At 39.9% G+C, this 21900-nt stretch overlaps 1 protein-coding gene across 2 annotated transcripts in view; it reads right to left on the minus strand.

Moving 5' to 3' along the window:
- The window catches only part of LOC149256637 (asparagine--tRNA ligase, chloroplastic/mitochondrial-like), a 346887-nt gene that overhangs the window by 45636 nt on the left and 279351 nt on the right, over positions 1 to 21900 (minus strand). For both annotated transcript variants that reach the window (XM_089460808.1, XM_089460807.1), the window contains one exon: positions 13541 to 13667. In XM_089460808.1, the coding sequence (XP_089316934.1) occupies positions 13541 to 13667 (127 nt within the window). The remainder of the gene's footprint in view (positions 1 to 13540; positions 13668 to 21900) is intronic.

The following is a 21900-nucleotide window of genomic DNA, read 5'->3' on the forward strand; positions in this document are numbered from 1 at the left end:
GACAAAGGAGAATTGTTTTTGGGCTATTTCTCTTTCACATGTGCGAAGGAAGGCTAGGATTTCCGCAACAAATCTAGGGTTTTCTTCTACAAGTTCGCTTTTGAAGGGAAGGAAAGAAGGCCAAGCGAAGGTCACAAGAAGCCATCCTTAAGCTCCAGAAGGAAGAGAAAGCCAAGCGAAGGTCTGAGGAAGCCTTGGAAGGCTAAACAAAAGCTCACACATGTGGCAGCAACAACTGTAGGAGGGTCAAAGATTTCAAGTTTGCAGTGGAGGCTGAAATGTCGAAGTTGTGCTACTGGAAGGGATTTGACTAGGTTTGACTTGTTTACGGAAAGCATATCACCTGGAAAGGTTGGACTTGGTCTTGGAGGGCATTGGTCTTGGTCTATAGGTCTTAAAATTCGTTAATTGAAGAATCTATAAGGAAAAAAAGAGATTTGTTGGTTTTCCTCTCAATTGGAGAAGTTTTGGCCCTGTCTTGTAGCCTATATTTTGTGTTCTTGTTCTTCTTGTTTTGGCAGTTGTTTGATGATACACAAACAAAATAATAAGTAAATAAGCTAACAAGTACGAAAAAGTAAAAATACATAACAAGCAATTATCAAGGAAAGAGAAATCACTCTAATCATTGCCCTATATATTTCTCAACATGGTTTCAGAGCTAAGGTTGGCAAAGGGCATTATGAAGATCTCTACTACATTGAAGAAGTTCCTAAAGAAGTGTTCAAAGGTAGCAAGTCATCTCAAGAAGGGTATCAAAGAAGCATGGAATCTCCTATTTACTCCAAAGAAGAAAGTAACCAAGACAAAGGACGAAGGACTCTTCTCAACACTCACTGGCACATTTCAAGATGAGAACATTTGGGTAATCAATAGTGGAGCATCAAGGCACATGACCGGGCATCACAAGCAACTAAAAACATTGTCAAAAGGAAAGTCTTCTTACTCCGTAGAGCTTGGAGATAATAAGAGTTATCCTGTGAGAGGAATTGGATCAACCTCAATAGAGCTGGAGAATGGAGGCAATATTCATCTCAACAACATCCTATTTGTTCCAGGTTTGCATAAGAACTTACTCTCCATTTCAAGTCTAGAAGATAAAGGTGATAGAGTGGCTTTCATTGATGGAAAAGTTGTAGTATGTGTTGAATTGGGGTAGCATCGAATGTGCTCTAAGCCTCAAATTTTGCAAGGAGGCTTGGGCACAGGTATTCCAAAGAAACCGGAAATTGTTTTGGGAAATTCCACCTAGAAGTGATTTTATTAAAATAATTAATATTTTTAATGGGGTTTCTAAGCCTAAACTTAGGAAAATTAAAATATTAATGGGTATTAATCTAATCAGGGGTGAAACTTCTAGAAAAATCCACGGATCAAGCCAAAACGATCTGAGCCTTTGATTAAGATGTAAACTAGGTTGTTGGTTGTCCAACAAGAAGATATAAGAAGGGGCTTGAGGGTCATTTGGAAAATATAAAGAGAGATAGAGAAAATCGATTTTCTGGAGTAAGAAGTTCTCAGGAGAAAAAATCGATTGAGGATATCTCTTGCAGTTGAGGGGCAAGGATAGCAACTTCCGGAGAGAGAGATTCTCAACTAGAGATAAATCAGCAGAGAGAGGCAGTAAGTGATCCAGAGACCTTGATGCAGGGCCAGAAGGGCCACGCAGAAGTGATGCAGAGTCAGAGAAAGAAAGTCGAAAATCAAAGCAAAGGGTTGGTTTCAGCAATCGGAAGTCGGGGTGTGAAACGGAGAGGCTGAGAGCAATGCCTCTGGGCTATTGATCGATTCCTCAGTTGGGTGATGTAGTGCCTAAAAGGGTTGACACTGGGACAGCGTAGAAGAAGCGCAGAGTTAGTGCAGTGCCTGCAAGGGGCATCTCATCTAGCAATCGGAACAACCGGGACTTTTCTCAGTAATTATGTGAGATAAACTCACAAAGATTCTGCCAGTATTTCTCTTTGTGACTGAATAACCTGGTGAAGTACTCAATGATGTATTCAGATTTTGCTATTGCTTAATAATAATAAACCCTCGAGCTACTACACCAATTTTCCCGCATTGGATTTTTCTAGGGACATTTGTCCAAAAATAACTGTCCTATGTGTTTCTATTTTCCTTGCTCAGTTTCTATGTTTCAGAATCATGTTTAATTGGTGTAGGTTGCTTCAGCAATTTACTTCAATATTTCATGAAGAAATATGAAATAAGCTTATAATGTAATTTACAATCTAGGTTAAGTAGATTCAACTGGTTGAAGTAGGATTCCTGAGACTGTTAGATCTAGGAATTTTCACAGTATGCAGTAAGAACTCAAGCATAGAAAATGCTAAAGTAGTTGGGATTCGTGAAGGAAGACTCCACAGGGTGCTATCCCCTCTTGCTTAAGCTTTAGTTCACATTGAAATCAACCCATGTGAACCTTGGCATAGAAGATTTGGTCATCTCCATTTCAAAACTCTTCCAACTCTAAGCTCTATCGTAGATGGAATTCCCGAACTGAGAGAAGATCACGAAGGGGTATGCAAGGAATGTGCATTGGGTAAGTACACCAAGAGACCATTTGGAAGCAGTGCTTCACGGTCAAAACAAATCTTGGATCTTATTCACTCTAATGTTTGTGGTCCTATGACTCCTAAATCACTTGGAGGTCATCTATATTATGTCACCTTTATAGATGATCATTCAAGGAAGACTTGGGTTTACTTAATGAAATCCAAGGATGGAGTATTTACTAAATTTTAAGGATTCAAAGCTGAAGTAGAGAACCTTACAAAAAGAAGAATCAAGATATTAAGATCCGATAATGGAGGAGAATATACATCCAAGGAAATCATAGATTTCTGTAAGGAGTATGGGATTAAGAGGGAGTTGATAGTGCCATATAATCCTCAACAAAATGGGGTTGTAGAACGAAAGAATCGATCCATTGAAGAAAGAGTCAAAGCAATGTTACATGATCAAGACTTACCGAAATTTTTGTGGGGTGAAGCTACAAGGACCGTTGTATATATACAAAATCAAAGACCCCACAAGTCTCTAGATAACAAGACTCCTGCAAAGATGTTCACTAGGAAGAAACCAACAGTAGATCATCTCCAAATTTTTGGTTGTCCTGTCTATATACATACCTAAGGACAAAAGAAAGAAGTTGGATCCATCTGGCATGAAGGGAACCTTTGTGGGCTACAATAACTCTTCTAAGCCTCTACGATTTACATAAAGGAAGGACACCGGATAGAAGTCAGTCGAGATGTGATATTCGACGAAAGTATTGCATTCAAGAAATCAAAGGATCTCCCTATGGACTCTGATGAAGAACTTTCGGTATTCATAGAAGTTACCAGGGAAGAAGAAGAATCAAACCATGAAGATGAAGGTCCCCGTGAACCAATACAACTTGTGATATTTTCCGAAACTAGAAAAAAGACCTAACTGGTTGAAGTCTACACTTCTAGATGCAGAAGGTCATGGAGAAGCTCAAGTTACATTTAGGGAAAGTGAGAGGCCCAAACGATATTCTGGGTATGAAGCCTACATAACAAAACTCATTGAAGCAGAGCCATCCACTTTTGAAGAAGTTGTCAATCACCAAGAATGGAAGGATGCCATGAATGAAGAATATCAATCTATAATGAAGAATGGAGTTTGGGAGATCGTACCTAAGCCTGAAGACAAATCTGTGGTAACTTCCAAGTGGCTCTACAAGATAAAACATGTATCAAATGAGAAATCACCCTAATATAGCTGCCCTAGATTTCTCATCACAACAGCATATTGGCTTCTATTGGAAGAAGCTCCTATTTTTTGTGTTGAGGACTTCGACAACCTTGAGGGTCAAGCAGCCCAAGATATGGGACATCTTCTTAGTATTCTCACATGTGGTGTTTAGTATACCTATTGATATATGAAGTTTGGGACGCACACAAACACACACACTCCCATTTCCCAATTTTGATAAGTTTTGGATGCGTGGTCAAACTCCACTTTGGACTGCTCCTTTGAAGAAGATAATTATGGCATTAGAATCCTCACTTCGAAAAGACCAAAATCGATCTAAAGATCATCAAATTTGGAAAAGTAAAAGTGGGTTTTCGAATTTATTCTCACATTCGACCTTATCTCTATGTCAGCTCAATAGGTCCAATAGACACATCTCTTGACCCTCTAACAATTTGTATAAATAGGGGTGCCTCCACCCTCATTTGGAGATGTCCTAAGAGCAACTCGCACTACAAAGGATCTTTGTTTGGCTGCAAATTAGGAGCATTCAAGAGGAGGAGAGGACAGGTACTAAAGCCTTTTCAAGACCATTTGGATGTCGATTTCTTCTTGCAGTAGGGCCAACTAATGGAAGGTGATTTCTGAATTGTTTGTGCATGCTTTGGGTCTGGTTTTCAAGCACTTTTGTGTGGGCAGATCTTTTGTAATAAGGCTACAGACCTGTACTAAAGCTTGAGGAGGGTCTAACCCTATATCCTTGTTTGAGAAGGGTCGTGAGTCTACACAGTGGGCTGGAAGTAGCCCTACTAGCCAGCAAAGTATAGAGGAGCCTCACAAGAAGGTAGTTGCAACTGTTAGAAGGATACTTGAGCAAAAGATTAGGGCTGAAGATGTCTGGTGATTAGCCCTAACCAGACCGTGACTAATAGTAGTACGAGAAAAGCCTAAACAGTGAAGAATGAAGGCATGTGAATGATTTGTTTCCAGGTGTTGAGTCCAAGTTTTGGATCGGATTGGATGGAGGTCCTATTTGGACTGTGATTTTTCCATCCTTGTCTTCAGTAAAGAAGGTCACATATACATCCACGATTGAGCTGCTTTTGAAGTCCGGTAAGTGGATGCATTATACAGCGATGAAGACTTGACTGGGTTATCTCCTTGACAACTGGATAATGGTATTGCTCAACATATCGGCAAGTCAATTTGACATTGTGTACTCTTTCTCTCATTCTCCGTTGGACATTTGATGATAATTATAGTAAGAAGAATTGATCAAGGATTTTCCCCTTCTTAGGGTTTTTCCCTGGCGTATACCATATTCATGTGTCCTCTTGTCTTGGCTTGTCTTCTGCACCTTTTGTCTATGTTCTTTCTTCAGATGCTATCATGATAATAATCTTATGTGATTGCTGTGAAAATTCGGCAAACCTCAAATCCTATTGCAGCAACTGATGTTAATTCGATTAAACAATTTACTTGTTGTGTGCTACGGAAAATATCGAATTAAATACATTACAACCTTCACAAAATAAATATTGTGGAAGAAATAAAAATGTTGGAAGAATAGATGCACACACACACAGATACACAGTTATTTTTGGACTAAGTCCTCGGAAAAACCCAACTCGGGAAAACCGGTGTAGCAACTGAGGGTTTTAAACTTTTAATATTATGCAGTAGTAAATCTAAGTACAAGACTATGGATGCTCAAATCTAGCAATCCATACAGAGAAATGACTAACAATAAATCTAGTGAGAAAAATCTCACTCCCACTGGCGATCCGACACTGACCTTGGTTCAAGTTGAGTTGCTCTTTGCTGCCTCTACGTAGTCACTATGTCAGCCTACGCAATATTGTGTCCCACAACTCGAAACTGCTTCTCTCTTGCTATCTGATTAGCTTTTGTCTGGAAGATGGATCCTCCTGGCCTCCAGACTCTCTCTTCAGCTTCTGGCACTGAATCACTGCTTCTCCCCAGCAAAATATGGAATCCCCTCTGAAGCACTGCATTGCCTCTCTGTGGCACTCACTAACTCTTTGCAGTCCACTCACCGGAACTGGAAAAACTTCCTCCAGCCTTACTATCTCTGTCCCTCTCTCACTGCTTCAAGCTCACTAGCTCTCTCTCCGGCAATTCAATGCTACTACTCTAGAAAACGATTTGACAAGGAAATCGAACTACTCGTGTTTTCTCCAAGCCCCATTGAGTTTCTTCTTATAATATTTCGTTGAGACATTAACGGCCACGATTAAAACTTAATCGATGGCTAAGATTAACTAGAACTCGATCCAAGGCTTTTTCTAGAAGATTCTCACCATGACTTAATTAATACCCTTTAATTAATCATATTCCCTCAGTTTAGACTTAAGAAATATTAAAAAACTTATTAATTATTTTAATTAAGTCGTCTCTAGGTGGAATTTCCAGGGGTTTGGAGAATACATGTATTCTAGCCTCTCCACCAAATTTCGTGGCTAGAACACATCCGTTGCTACAAAACTAACAATTGCTAATGAAAATTGGGCTAATATGTATCGCTGAAGTAACTATCTTATGAAAAGAACATGTTAACTCAAAAATTAACATAATATCAGAGCTAGGAGAAGTCAAGCCCAAGAAAGAGTAGATCAATCAGTCATATAATTTTGGATAATGGATTTACTAAGGCTCGTATGGAACTGTTCTGAGGCAAATGGCATCTTCACTTGGTTAGCTCAGACACTGCATTTACATAGCTTGGCACAGGGACTCTTCGCATGACAGTGTCACAAGATCTTTCCTTCACTTATGGCACTATGGCGCAGGTCTAGTATCCCTGCGTTTGGTCTTGTATCTCTGCATTTAGTAATTCAATGATCATGCTTTGGAATGTCCTCACTACAATAGATTTGAACATTCTCCATTGAACATTTGATTTTATATAGTCTCTATAAACTTTGGCGATTTTTAAGGTAAACTAATTTTATGATATAAAATTTGGGTGAATCATATTTTAGGAAAAATGGAAATTGACGAATCTTTTTTTGGAAAAAAACATAGAAAATTAGCCCACCTGCGAATATTAGCCCCTAAAATTTTCACTGCTGTATCCCTGTTATGATCTCAGTAAATCTCCAGTTTGTTACCCCAAGGTAAGGCATTTCCTAAATAACAGTATACATGATTTGAAATGTATTATTGGAAGTAAACTAGCATGACATCTCAACATTCTCAGAGTATCAACGGTGATAAGTGCATGGCATATCTAAGTACTTCTATGGCTAAATTTTTGTGCATCATCTCCATGATTCAATATGTCTTATCAATCAGCTAGAACTCTGTTGAATTGAATTGAGGATGGTTGACAGTATGTCTGCACCTGTATACTCAGTTCTTATATGCAGTACCTTCGAATTTGGCATCTTGGATAAGGGGAGAAGTACCTTAGGAATATCCGTTCCTGAATAACAAGAACTAGGCATCTCATTACAGGCCTTCAACCATGAAGCACAGAATCATATGTGATGACAAATATTTTCTTCTGATATTGTTCAAGCCATCACCATTATTTTTACAAACTTGACTAAGAAAAGGAGATGGCTGCAATGATCTTGTCCTTTCTCTATGATGATGCTATTCAACCTAAGCAGTAGTTGATTTCAGCTTTCCTCCACCCTTTTCCGACCATATCTTCAGGAAGATCAAAAGGAGTGGAAGTATTTCAGAAATCTGGGAAAAGTTATGTGTCAGCTCCTCTTCATGTAAAAATGGTCAAATGGATTATATAGCTCCTCTTACCCATTGATTATGCATGACTCGTTGGGCAAGTTCTCATTTCAAATATTCAGAGGGAGCTATGACTCAGAGCTAGTCGATTTCTTCCTTAGCTTTAAGATCTGACATAATGGAGAAGTTGTTGATTCAGACATCTTGTAAAATTGCTGAAGCATAATATGGTGAACAGTAAGATGCTATAATTCACCTTATTTCATGAAAGACTGAAGTCTGGGAGCTTCGTTGTGGCTGAATGCATAAAGTAGTAAGTTGGGCTTACTATTAAGACATTTGAGTTAGCACTTCAGTGAGCTATTTGAGCACACCTTTGTTGTAAATTGCAAAAGAAGATGTACTTCACAACAAACGACATTCCTATTGCATGCTTGAGTGGACAAATCTCATGATGAGCAGATTGTCTAATGGACACTGTGCACTTTGGAAAAACAAGTTTAGGTTGTGGTCTCCCTGTGTAAGAGGGAGTAGTCAAATATTTTATTCATCAAGATGTGCAAGAAGCAGAGGATTGCTAATTGTTGTCGAGATCTCTGTTGTAAATTAATATGTTTACTATATACATCTATCTGCTGCTAAATGAAGGTATGACACTCCCATTGATCTAGTCTTGACATTCAGAAAGCAGCTTGGCTCTATTCCCTATATGAAGGAATCCTTGCTTAAGATTGAACATTGAGCTCTGGGAGCTCCTGAAGACTTTGGGTACTTATTGAGCTAAGAGCAACCATAGGGTGAGTGATTCACCTTCCCCTATAGGTGTGCGGTATACAGGGTGAGTGGTTCATCATCCCCTGTGATAGATGACATGTGTGTAGAGTGAGTGGTTCACCTTCCCCTACGATTGATGACACATGTGTGTAGGGTTAGTGGTTCACCTTCCCTACTATTGATGGCATATGCATAGGATGAGTGGTTCACCTTCTCCTATGGCATATGAGAAGGATGAGTGGTTCACCTTCTCCTGCGGATATCCAAGTGAAAGATGCTTAAAAGCATCTATTGACATGTCAGTGGGACGTGGTTCATCCTTTCCCCACATGTAGGATGCTTATTCCCTACGATCTGTGGTTGACATGTCAGTGGGATGTGGTTCATCCTTTCTCCATGTGTAGGATTCTTCCTACTATTGCTGATTTGCATGTGTGTAGGACGTGGTTCATCTTTTCCCTACTCTCGGTGTTCTGCATGCATGTAGGATGTGGTTCATCCTTCTCCTACGATGATTATGATATGTGATTGTAGGAGGTGGTTCATCCTTTCCCTACATATGGTTATGACATGTGTTTGTAGGATGTGGTTTCTACTTTCTTGTGAGCAGGATGTGATATAGAATTTCTCTGTTGATGTTCTTGCATCATCCTACCCATGTAGTCCGGGACACATAGGAAGTACCTCTCATCTGGCCAATGAGTTGGGAAAAGTAGATATGGACCATAGCACTACCGATGGACACATCGTGTACTTTCGTACTCCCTATGTCTAGGATGAATGATGTTTCTTCAATTGATCACTTGGGATCAAGTCTGATTGAAGTTCTCCCTTTGGTTATGTGGTCTGACTTTTGTCAGTGGAGAGTGGCAGTGACACACTCTCGATTGATTTCATATCAGTGTTCAGCAGAGCAGAGATGAGATGAAATTTAGAGACGATTCATGGCGACAAGACGTTATAATGTTTTCTGGTTCGTCAGGTGGAATTTTCCCTAGTTGAGAGGGAGTGTTAAATTTGGCAACTAGGGCCACATTCTACTTTGGACTGCTCCTTTGAAGAAGATAATTATGGCATTAGACTCCTCTCTTCGAGAGGACCAAAATTGATCTAAAGATCGTCAAAATTGGATAAGTAAGAGTGGGTTTTTGAATTTATTCTTTCACACGAAAATTATCAAGGTCAGCCTTATCCACCCTCATTTGGAGATATACTAAGAGCAACTCGCACTACAAAGGATCTATGTTTGGCCGCAGATTAGGAGCATTCAAGAGAAGGAGGAGAGGACAGGTACTAAAGCCTTTTCAAGACCATTTGGATGTCGAGTTCTCCTTGCAGCAGGGACAAGTAATGGAAGGTGATTTGTGAACTGTTTGGACATGCTTTGGGTCCAGTTTTGAAGTACTTTTGTGTGGGCAGATATTTGGTAATAAGGCCGCAGACCTGTACTAAAGCTTGAAGGAGGATCGAACCCTAGATCCTTGTTTGAGAAGGGTCGTGAGTCTGCACAGTGGGCTGGAAGTAACCCTACTAGCCAGCAAAGTATAGAGGAGCCTCACAAGAAGGTAGCCATAGCTGTTGGAAGGATACCTGAGCAGAAGATTAGGGCTGAAGATTTCTGGTGATTATCCCTAACCAGGCCGTGACCAATAGCAGAAGGAGCAGACCCTAAACAGTGAAGGACGAAGGGATGTGCATGATTTGTTTCCAGGTGTTGAGTCCAACTTTTGGATCGGATTGGATGGAGGTCCTATTTGGACTGTGATTTTGCCATCCTCGTCTTCAGTAAAGAAGGCCACATATACATCCAGGATTGAGCTGCTTCTGAAGTCCGGTAAGTGACTGCATTATACAACAGTGAAGACTTGACTGGGTTATCTCCTTGAAACTGGATAATGGTATTTCTCAACATATTAGCAAGTCAATTTGACTTTATGTGTACGCTCTCTCTCATTCTCTACTGAACATTTGATAATTATAATAAGAAGAATTGATCAAGGGTTTTCCCCTTCTTGGGGTTTTTCCCTGGCTTGTGCCATATTCATGTGCCCTCTTGTCTTGGCTTGTCTTCTGCACCTTTTGTCTATGTTCTTTCTTCAGTTACTATCATGACAATAAGATTATGTGATTGTTAATGAAAATTGGGCTAATATGGATCCCTGAAGTAACTATCCTATGCAAAGAACATGTTAACTCAAAAATTAACATATCATATATGAGATGCTTATTGATATATGAAGTTTTGGACATCTATTGATATTGTGCAATGTATGGACATGGCTTTAGTGAATATGAAACAAAAATGTCTTTTCATTGAGAAATGTATACATTTTTATATTTTTGTACTTGTGGAAATTATTCCTAATCCAATTCAAACCTTTGGATCTTATGCCTTGCTGAGTCCTTGCCAATTTTGTGTCTGGTGACATTGGAAGAAATTAGGGACAGTGTGCTAGAAGTAAAACTGATGAGACTTAATGTAGTGAACATGTACAATAAATGTAATTTAGCTAATTTGCACTTTCTATTTCTCCATTAGGTGACTTAGTTTAATGTCAAACTGATCACTCGTGCATTTAATTGGAGACTTGGTCAATGTTGGTCACTCTCCCACCCCCAATTTTGTACATTATATCTAGTTAATACAAATGAGTATACAACAAAGATGTACAGCTCTAACAATATTCTCTTTTACTTGCATACTTTCTCTCATGTTCTCTTGTCTGAGTATTCCCATTGCTATTTTTGTGCTCATATCAGAAGTCAAAGTCAGGAAGTTCTCGATGTGACTTGTAGTCTGTTGCAAATATTACTCATACAGATGTACTAATTTAAAAGGTTTCATCTTTAACCAATTTGTTTGCAACTGACAAGAATATCCTAACAGCTATTGATTCATTTCCAACATTTGATGAGGTCTTCTTTAAAAGCCCTGTGTAAGAGGATACTTATACAGACAAAATCGGCCTTGTGCATCCCTAATATACTAAATAGCAGCCTAAATTCACATTAAAAAAAGATGATTTCAATGACGAATATATGCCAACTTAAAACAGAAGTACAATCAAAGTGTGGGATAACATTAAACTTACATAGGCTGCCCAACAATAAAATAATGGGTCAACCTCAACAAGCATTACTTGACTAGTATAAAGAAGGTTCAATCCATGTACATCCAAGTATTTTCAACCAATTGTTGATTTGGGGTAGCATAAGATGTGCTCTAGCCGCGAAAATTGGTGGAGAGGCTAAGACACATGAGATCTCCAATACCCAAAAAGGGTTTGGGCAGATTCTAAACAATTTGGGAGATATTAAAACAATTAATATTTTTAATGGAGTCCCTAAGTCTAAACTTAGGGAAAATAAAATATTAATGTGAATTAATATAAAACTGTGTTAGAATGGTCCAAAAGTCATGGATCAAGCCAGATCTAATCTTAGCCATTGATTAGGGACTTAATCTCGGCCGTTGATTTGTCAACGAGAAATGTATAAGAGAAGGCTTCAAGGTCACTTGGAGATCACACCGAGAGATCAAGATTTCGACTTTCTGGGGCTGGGTTTGCTAAGAAATTCGAGAGAGTGATCAGAGTTGCAGCTGAGGGGCAGTTAATACAGAAGCAGAGGGGCAAAGATAGCACTAGGAGGATCAGCGTAGTAGCTGAGAGTGAAGGACACAGAACCAGCCAGGGGTTCATGCAGACCCAGCAAGGGCTCACGCAGAGGTAGCCAAGAGTTGCGCAGTGCCTCAGAGGGCCAGCATGGGTGAAGCAGAGGGCCAAAGGGTTGACGCAGCGCCTCCAAAGGCTGACGCAGGCTAAGCCAGAGTGACGCTAGGCAAACGCTGGGCCAGAAAGGGCTGACGTTGTCCCTAGATGCTGACAATGAGGTTTTGTGGGGCAGAATGGAGCTGTGAAGCTGCTGGAGTGATTATCCAGGGTTTCAGCCAGAACATTTGTCTCCAACTGAGAGGTGCTACTACCTAGATTATTCTTTGTTGGGTGAGCCGATTTTGGCACCCAGATTGTATCCAGAAACTGCATAATAATAAAACCCTCAGATAGCTGCCCCGGTTTTCCCGCATTGGGTTTTTCCAGGAACATTGGTTCAAAAACAACGGTGTCACTTGTGTGCTTGTTTCTGTTTCGTTCAGTTGATGATCTGTAATGTGTTGAGGATGTACTTGTATTTATTTCCAGTATTTACATGGTAAATAACTTGTTAATTAACAGAACAAATAGGTAGGAATAAATCAGTGAAGTACATGAAGGGTTTCTAACAGGTTAGACTTAGAAATTCCAACACCAATGTTATAAAAACAGAACTGGTAGACCCTCTGAACCAGGAACCGGTAAAAAACCCGGACCAAAAAACTGGTTGACCAAAAATACATCAAATATTTAGATTTTAAAGAAAAAGATATATATTCATGTGCATCCATATGAATCCAAACCATTTATACATAAATATGCAAAAGTTCTTATTTATATAGCATGCAAGAGTAAATATAACCAAAATAGCACAGAGTGCAATCCATCTCTGAACCAAAAATACATCAACAAACACACTCTAGATGGCCTCTAGCATCCAAAAAAAAATCATGCTACAATAAATACTAACATATCATCAAAAACATTGCTTGTATTTGGATCTTCGTCATCAGTATCACCCTCTAAGAATTAAAATAAGATAGAAAAAGCTTAACATGTCTACTCAAGATTTTGTTTGAGTTATGGGTACAATTTTACTAGGGTCACAACAGAGGAGTTCAACAACCAATGCCACTAACATCAAGGTACATAGAGGGCTTGGTGCTCTTGATTAAATGCTAGTTCCATACTCTCGTACATGACAAAATCCAATGGAAACATTGCGACCTAAAAACTGGGAAGTCTGTTGGATTTTGAGAGGGAATTACAATTCTATTAATTGCATACCAATACCATTAAAAATTCAGAACCACTCAAACATCTAATTTATAATTTAACATTACCATTAATTGCATAACAATAGTAGAGACCTATTGAATATTAGACTGCCACATTCAAAAACTGTTGTTTTCAATGTCCTTGGTCCAATTGTACAGAACCAGCTCGTTTGGTACATAACCGACTGGTTTCATGAAGAAAGGCCAGTTAGTTACCAAACCATCTTTTCTGGTTCCAGGCCTCTAACCAGAGTGGTTTCGGGGTCAAACCAGTCGGACCAGCCAGCTCCACCAGTTCTGGTCTGGTTGTGATAGCACTGCTTTCAACGAGATCACAATTCACTAGGGTCTTAAAAATAAAGACTGTCATTCATTAGGATCTCAGTAAAACAATTATAGAAATACCTGAACCGTAACGTCGCAAATCTAGATACCACCAGTAACTTTCCTTTCTGAGCCCCAACTGTTCCATTCGATTCTCAAGTAATTCAAGGCGTTCCTCACGTTGGCTTCCACCAATGAGCTCACCCACCTGAAATTGATTGATTAGCTTCATATACCAAAAATAAATATGAAACTTGTATCACAAGAAGTAACAAAATCTCATATCTAAATCAATAGAAACTAAAAAGAGGCAATGTTGACAATTTAGATGCATACAATCCAAATTGCATCAAATTATATAGAAATCCAAACAAAAATTATCAATATGCTCAAGTGACCAACAATGGTCAACACAACAAAATAGGAAGTAGAGATAAGCAAGGGAATGGGTAACATGTTTCCAACCTAGGTGCCAAAATCTAGAAAATAGATAGGGAAAATATGAAAAATACGTTTAGCAAAACAACGAACAAAAGCTCAGAAGCAAATATGGATTGTGCTAAATTAATAAGTTTAGATACGTTCGATATAAATTGAATGAAATTCCATTACGTTTATAAACACCTGTCATTGGAGAATTATTATTTATTATTCTAAACACCTGTCATTAGAGAATTATTATTTATTGGGTTACCCATAAAGTGCATTTAAAATATTTTGATAAATGCAAAACTTAAATAAAATATATACAGATTAATAAAAGAAATAATAATAATAATAAAATCATCAACAGCTGCCACTATTCATGAAAACGTATATATGTTTGTTACCACATAAAATGGCATGGTAAACATGTACAAGAATTGTTGAAGCATAAGCAGATATGCCACGTGGGATGACACAGCCTCCCATCATTACTTACTATTGAGACTGCAAGAAAGCACCAGCTGGAACTTCAGAAGTATAAGTCGAGCTGGTCAAGGGGATGAAATACATAGTTAAGGAACACCATCAGGACAAGAACTAGCAGATACATAACCCATGACAAAAGGAACCACATAGAAGATTGCGAGTTGGAAGGCTATGCCATGACAATATCTACAGCCTTTGGTACTGGGACCTCATAAAAAATATAAGCCCAGAGCTGAGTGTGCATCTTAAAAGCCCAGGCCAAATGGTTCAAAGGAAACAGAATGTGCTGCTGGAAGTAACAATGACAAGGCAGCAAGGTTTCCACATCAATACTCATCCCAGATCATTCCTGCATCATCTTGAACCAATCACACCATGCAAAGTGTCAATACTTAATGCAATGGATGGCACACGATTAGAGGAACAGAACAAAGGTCATTTGACCACACCAGAGACATGGAGCTGCCCTCATTGTTGTGTTTTAGGAAATATCTTAAATGAGTAGAGATATAATCATCATTGACCATGTCAGTGATGACCAATTTATTTTAAATGGCATTATCATGTAACCCACTGAGCTAATCTGACCAAATCAGCAAGGCTGTGAAAGGATATTTGTTTAAACTGAGATTTGTAATAAAGAAAGGGGGTGACATGGAGATAATTAAAGATGGCATGGCAGCAAGAAATGAGCAAAGGTGGAGAATACAGGCATATGGCCAACAATGAATAAAGCTGGGAACAATGTTAAAAGTCCAGGAATTAATGGGTAGATCCATAAAAGGATGAAAGAAATGATTTGGCAACTTAAGAGGACTAAAGAGCCTTGAACCATGTAATTTTACTTAAATTCTGGATAATTAGCTAATATAGGCAAGCATGAGTCATGATTCGTTGTTGATCCTTTTTGACAAACATAGTTATGAAGTAATCATATTTGACCTTATCAAGATAATCAATATATGTTTGTAATAAAACAGTATACAAGGGGAAGAGTGAAACCTTTATATGGATGGGGTCATTGGGGCTCACATATCTTAGCAGTGTATCTTGATTTTGGGTGGCATCGGATGTGCTCTAGCTCCGAAATTTTGTGCAGGGGCTAGAACACATGAGATCTTTAGAACCCAGAAATCGTTTGGAGAAATTCCACCTAGATGAAGAGTTATTAAAATAATTAATATTTTTATTGGGTTCCTAAGTCTAAACTTAGGAAAATAAAATATTAGTGTGTATTAATAAGAATATGGGTGAGAAGATTCTAAGTGACAAGGATCAAGCCTGTTTTAATCTTAGTCGTTGATTAGGGACTTAATCTCGGTCGTTGATTCATCAACACGAAAAGTATAAGAGGAGGCTTGAGCAGTGTTGTTAAAATCGCGATAAAATCGCGATTTTATCGGAAAATCGCGATTTTTTCATCTTGCCGATCAAATCGCGATTTTTATACGAAAAAATCGCCTACTTTTTTTTTTGCCGATTTTTACTGAAAAAATCGCGCTTTTTTCAAAAAATCGCGATTTTTTCGAAAAAAACGCGATTTTTAACGAAAAAATCGTGGGGGATCAGGACAGCATAGTTTTATAACTTTTTTTGGGTTTTTTCATGCAATGTTTTTTGAAAGAAACAAATAATTTTTGAGTGGGGTAGCTTAATGATCAAGTCTAGGCCCTAGTATGGATATGCTATTCATGGTAATGTTAAATTCTTAAAGTAAAAGTGACATTCTCCTTAATCTTCATTTTCATCCTTTTACTTAAATTTTTAACATTACCATGAAATGACTCAGGATGTTTGAGAGTGGTTCCAGCCTCATTGGATTTCATATGGAGAAAGTAGAATTTTAGATTTCATTTAAAATCCAGCAGACTTATCAGTTTTTCAGGATTTCAGGATTGGGAGATTGTAATGTTTCCAGGTGACACCACCTGCCCGGGCTACCCCTGCCACCAGTAGAGGACGTGGTCTACCTCCTATAGCTCCTACTTCTAGTTCTTCAACGTCTAGATCACATCAGACTCCACTGCCATTTCCACCTGCACGGGCACCAGCATCTACATCTAGAGGGAAAGGGAAAGCTGTGGCATTTTCTCGCAAGAGGGGCAGAGGAAATCAATAGGATTAGGCTTTCATTTTATTGTATATGACATTATGACATGATGAGATACATTATCATATTTTTTGTTGATATTTTGAGGCTGAGTTGGGACTTACTATTCAGGACATGATTCAATGTTATGTGTGATTTTAGCGCTAGAAATGATATTAAACATCTTATATATTAGTTTTTTTATCATATTTATGTGTCAATGTATTTATTTTATGTTGTAGATGGTTTAGATATTAAAAAAATTGAAAAAAAAATGAAAAAAAATGAATATTTTTGTGCCAAACGATTTTTTCCCGCTTTTTTCCGATTTTTTCCCGATTTTAACGATTTTTTCCGCTTTTTTCCCGGCGCCGATTAAATCCCGATCGCGATGTGTGCAACACTGGGCTTGAGGGTCAGTTGGAGATACACCAAAACATCAAAGAGTTCGATTTTTCTGGGGCGTGGTTTGCTGATAAAGTCGAGCTAAGCGATCTAAGTTGCAGTGAGAGGGGCAGTTCGACAGAGGAACTTCAGTCCAAGGCCGAAATACATAGCAGAGAGACAAAGCAGCAGCGGCAGAGACAGCGCAGCTCCAGAGAGGGTGACGTGGAAGCTAGAGGGGCTGACGCAGAAGCTAGAGGCAACGTGAGGCTTTCTGTGGGGCAGAGAGAGTAGCAGTTCAGCATATCGACTTCTGAGCAAGGGAGGCTCACTGGGAGGGTGATGCAGCTCCTAGAGGAGGTGACGCAGTTCCAGCGCAGAGCTTGGAGCAGCCATCGCTGCCCAGCACTGGGAACAACAGTTGTCATCTATGGGGTTTGATCATCCAATTGTTGGATTGCCAAAATATCTATCTCCGGATAGAGGTAATTCTGCAAGGTTTATTCTCTATTGGGTGAGTCAGATTTCACACCCTAGTTGTATTCAGAAATATGTTTAATAATACAAACCCTCTATATGCTACACCAATTTTCCCGAATTGGAATTTTCCGTGGACAATTGTCCAAAAATAACGGTGTCCCTTGTTTTATTATCTCAGTTTATTTCAGTTCATGATTTGTATGTATGTGTAGGTTGCAATAGTGTTTTCCTCATTGTTTAAGTAATTAAATAACTTGTTGAATGTAAAGAACAAGTAGGAGATGATAAACGAGTGATTGTAGTAGGATTTCGATGTGTAGATTCAGAAATTCTCACATGGTATCAGAGCATTGCAGATCATAGGAGACTGAAGACACCAGCTAAGAAGATCCAGAGAATTTGTTGCAAGAGAAGCAGTTGTCCCGAGTGATAGCATTGTTTCAGAGGAAGAGGAGCAGCTGCAGGAGTGACGCAAAGGCTCACGCAGTGCCTGTGTCAGCATTTCGAGCCTGCAGAGGGTGACACAGAGCCAGAGAGGAGCCCAAGTAGTGACTACGTCAGCTCTCTAGGCCAGCGCTGAGTCTGAGTGTTAAGTTATGGTATGCTCTATGCTTATAACAGTTTACTTCTTTTCCTTATTATATTCCACAGATTAGCAATCACATGTACATAAAGTAAAGTGCAGATAGAACATTAAACGATCGACGGAAAACAAGCCAAGACAAGAGACACAAGATGTGGCGGCTAGCCAAGGACAAACACCACAATGTGTGGGGAAACCCTTTGATCAAATCTTCTTTTATCTTCAATAATTCAGCATAGAGAAATAGTACAATAAATCTGATTCATATCAGCAGTAGCAAACCCTAGATCAGCAGCATCAGCATTAGCGGCTTCATCATCAAACTAGGGCAGACGATATCTCACAAACCAACCGTCGGATTGGCTTGATTCCACCACCGAAAGTTGCGGCTTCCAAAGGAGGTTCAGATGAACCTACAGCGCAGTTTAGAGGAGGAGACCTTCTAGTCCACGCAGGTCAAACTTTACTTCTGCAGTTGCAGTTTCAGTTTCTGCAGCTTTTGGCTTCAAACTAAGGTAGTAGATATCTTGCAAACCGTCCATCGGATTGACTTGATTCCACCACCAAAAGTTGCAGCTTTTAGAGGAGGTTCAGATGAACCTACAGCGCAGTGCAGATGAGGAGATCTTTACTTCTGCAGTTGCAGCTTCAGTTTTAGCAACTTCCGGCTTCACGTGTGAAGGGGAGACCCTTTTCTGCACAATAGAGAAGAGACTCTTTTCTGCACAGTAGAGAGAGAGAGAGATGTGATGAGATGAGTGAGTCCAAATGAGGAAAATTCCTCCTGTATTTATACACAACGTTGGTGTTTGAATAGATGTGACTGTCGGGCTTCTGAGCCTACATGAGTTGTAGGTCGGCTTGATAATAATTCCATAATCAAAATAAATTCATATCTCCATGAATACTTATCGAAATCGGATGATATTTATATCAATCCTACACCTCTCGGTGAGAGGAATCTAATAAAAATATTATCAGCCATGACTAAGATGACCCACATGAAGTTTTGCCCTAGTTGCCAATTTTAACACTCCCTCTCAACTAGGGAGAACTTCATCTACAATCTATCTATCAGTCGTTACTATTCCTCCATCAAATGCACTGCCCTGTACAGCCTGACCCTTGCCCTGCTTTGCTCTATTCTACTTGTTCTGCTTTGTCATGTTTTGTCCTGTACTGAGCTGTATGGCTCTGCTCTGTTATGCGCTGCTCTACTTTGTTCTGTTCTGCTCTGCTTTTGTCCGAATTATGAAGAAGAAGAAATGATCGAGGATGTATCATACTGACTCAAAGTCAGTCTCAGAGTATGTACCACTGGTCCCAGACCAATCTCAACCAACCCGAAGTCAGCGTCATAGTGAGTACAACTCCACTGGTCACAGACCAATATCATCCTCCACTGACTCAAAGTCAGTCTCAGAGTGCGTACCACTGGTCCCAAACCAGTCACATCTGACCCGAAGTCAGCTTCATAGTAAGTACCACTCCTACAACTGGTCCCATACCAATATCGCAGTCTCAGAGAGTGTACGACTAGTCCCAAACCAATATCGCAGTCTCAGAGAGTGTACGACTGGTCCCAGACCAGTCTCAATCGACTCGAAGTCACTGTCATAGTATGGTACAACTCCTACCACTAGTCCCAGACCAGTATCATTGATCCCAGATCAATGGAGGTCATCCTAGCGTAGGGAGTACGGTAGATACAACGATGCATCCATTGGTACTACTATGGTCCCTAACTTCATTTCCATACTCATTGATCAGATGAGAGGTAATTCCCATGAGTCCCAGACTGCATGGGTAGGATGCCTCGACAGGAGAACAAATCAATCCTGTCCTCACAAGAGAACACATCAATCCTGCTACAATCGCCATGGAGAACACATCAATCCAGACCTCATAGGAGAACACATCAATCCTGCTACAATTGCCATGGAGAAAACATCAATCTAGGCCTCACAGGAGAACACATCAATCTTGCTACAATCGCCATGGAGAACACATCTCCAAGCCTCACAGGAGAACTAATCATCCTACTACATAGGAGAGCAAATCATCCTGTTCCACAAGAGAGAAAATCATCTTGTCCCACAAGAGAGCGAATCATCTTGTTCCAGTGCGCACCACCAGGGGAGGGTGAGTCACCCTGTGGTCGTATGTTGCTCCAGTAAGAACCGCAAGCCCTCAGAGCTCCCAGAGCTCAATGTATGCAACATGCAGGACCCTTGTACAAGGGTTTCTTGACGACTCCAAGTCGTTTAGGAAAATCACAAATTATATCTTTCCTTGGGGCTTTGACAAGGTGTATCAACCTATACATCATCTTAATGCGATGGAGCCTCCTTGCTCATCGACTTACCATATCCCAGATGATGTCTATCTGCTGGAGCAATCGACGAATATGGGATTCCTCAATAATTGAATCCCACCTCTGGTTGTTACAGAGAATCACAGTGGTATCCAATGTAAATCCAAACAGCTCACTGAAGAGCTTTCGCAACCAGACTGCCTCACAGGAGGCCATGCTAGCAGCAATATATTCTGCTTCGGCGGTGCTCAAAGCCACCGACTTCTGCTTCCTACTCATCCAGGATATCGAAGCAGATCCCAAGGTGAAACAACACCCGGAAGTGCTCTTACGGTCCACCACACTGCCTGCCCAATCAGCATCAGTATATCCAAGTAGTCTCACATCTCCGGCAGTGTATCTTAACCCATTAGTAATTGTGCCACGAAGATATCTTAGAAGATTCTTGGCATCAATCCAGTGAGGCTCAACCAAATATGAGCTCACAATGCTAACTGCAAAACATATGTTCGAACAGAGGTTCACCAAGAACATCAATGTGAATGAGTTTATGAAACTCAGAGGCATTTCGCAAATCTGGTCCGACATCACTACCATATAACTTCTAAAGTTCAGATCCTCAAGGTAGTCACAAGCTTGCAGTCCATCATACCGAATCTTTCCAATATCTTTACCACATATTTTCCTTGAGATAGGAAAATTTCCCTTGGCTTTTACCACACTTCAAGTCCTTGGTCCTTCATTTCAAATTTAGAAGCCAACTCCCTCTTACATTTGTGAATGAGAGAGTATGCACCTGTTAGAAAGAGGTCATCCACATAAAACACCAGTATGAGAGGCTTGTCATCTTCAACCTTAAAGTAAAGGTTAGGATCGGCTTCACTCCTAGTGAATCCCAGCTTCATAAAGTAGCTATTCATCCTCTCATACCATGCTCGAGGTGCATGCTTCAGCCCATAGAGAGCCTTCTTCAACCTGCATACATGAGATTTCGATCATAAATCTCAAATCCTTCGGGTTGCTCCACGTAGACCTCTTCTTTGATCGAACCGTGCAAGAACGCAGTCTTGACATCCATCTGATGTAGGTTCCATCCTTGTGAAGCCGCAAGGACTACGATCGAGCAGATGGGCGTATATCTGGCAACAGGTGCAAATATCACATCATAGTCTATACCTTCCTTCTGGGAGAAACCACAAGCAACAAAACAAGCCTTTTACTTTTCCGTACTTTCATCTACTACATGCTTTATCTTGTAAAGCCATTTAGAAGTGACAATTGTCTTGTCCTGGGGTTTGGGAACTACTTCCCAGACATCATTCTCCATAATAGACTCATATTCTTTGGCCATAGCATCCTTCCATACTTGATGCTTGACGGCATCTGAGAATGATGGAGGCTCATTTTGTATGATCATGCTCATGATGGTCAGGTATCCCTGATACCTGTTAGGTTTCCTACTTTCACGGAAGGTTTTGGGGTGCAGCATGTCCTTCAGCATCATCAAGTATCCCCCTAAACCATGAAGGCCTCTTCCTAGAAGAGGAAGGCTCAGGTGGATAAATAGGATCCATGGGTTCCCCCAAATCAAGCATTGTTACATCATCTACCCTTAGAAACAGCTTCCACAATCGTACAGTTCTTCCTTTCTGCCACACCATTCTGCTCAGGAGTATGTG

Source organism: Pinus tabuliformis, chromosome 7, assembly GCF_031772625.1.
Source record: "Pinus tabuliformis cultivar Carrire ecotype Pingquan chromosome 7, CPIR1, whole genome shotgun sequence".
Classification (NCBI taxonomy): domain Eukaryota; kingdom Viridiplantae; phylum Streptophyta; class Pinopsida; order Pinales; family Pinaceae; genus Pinus; species Pinus tabuliformis.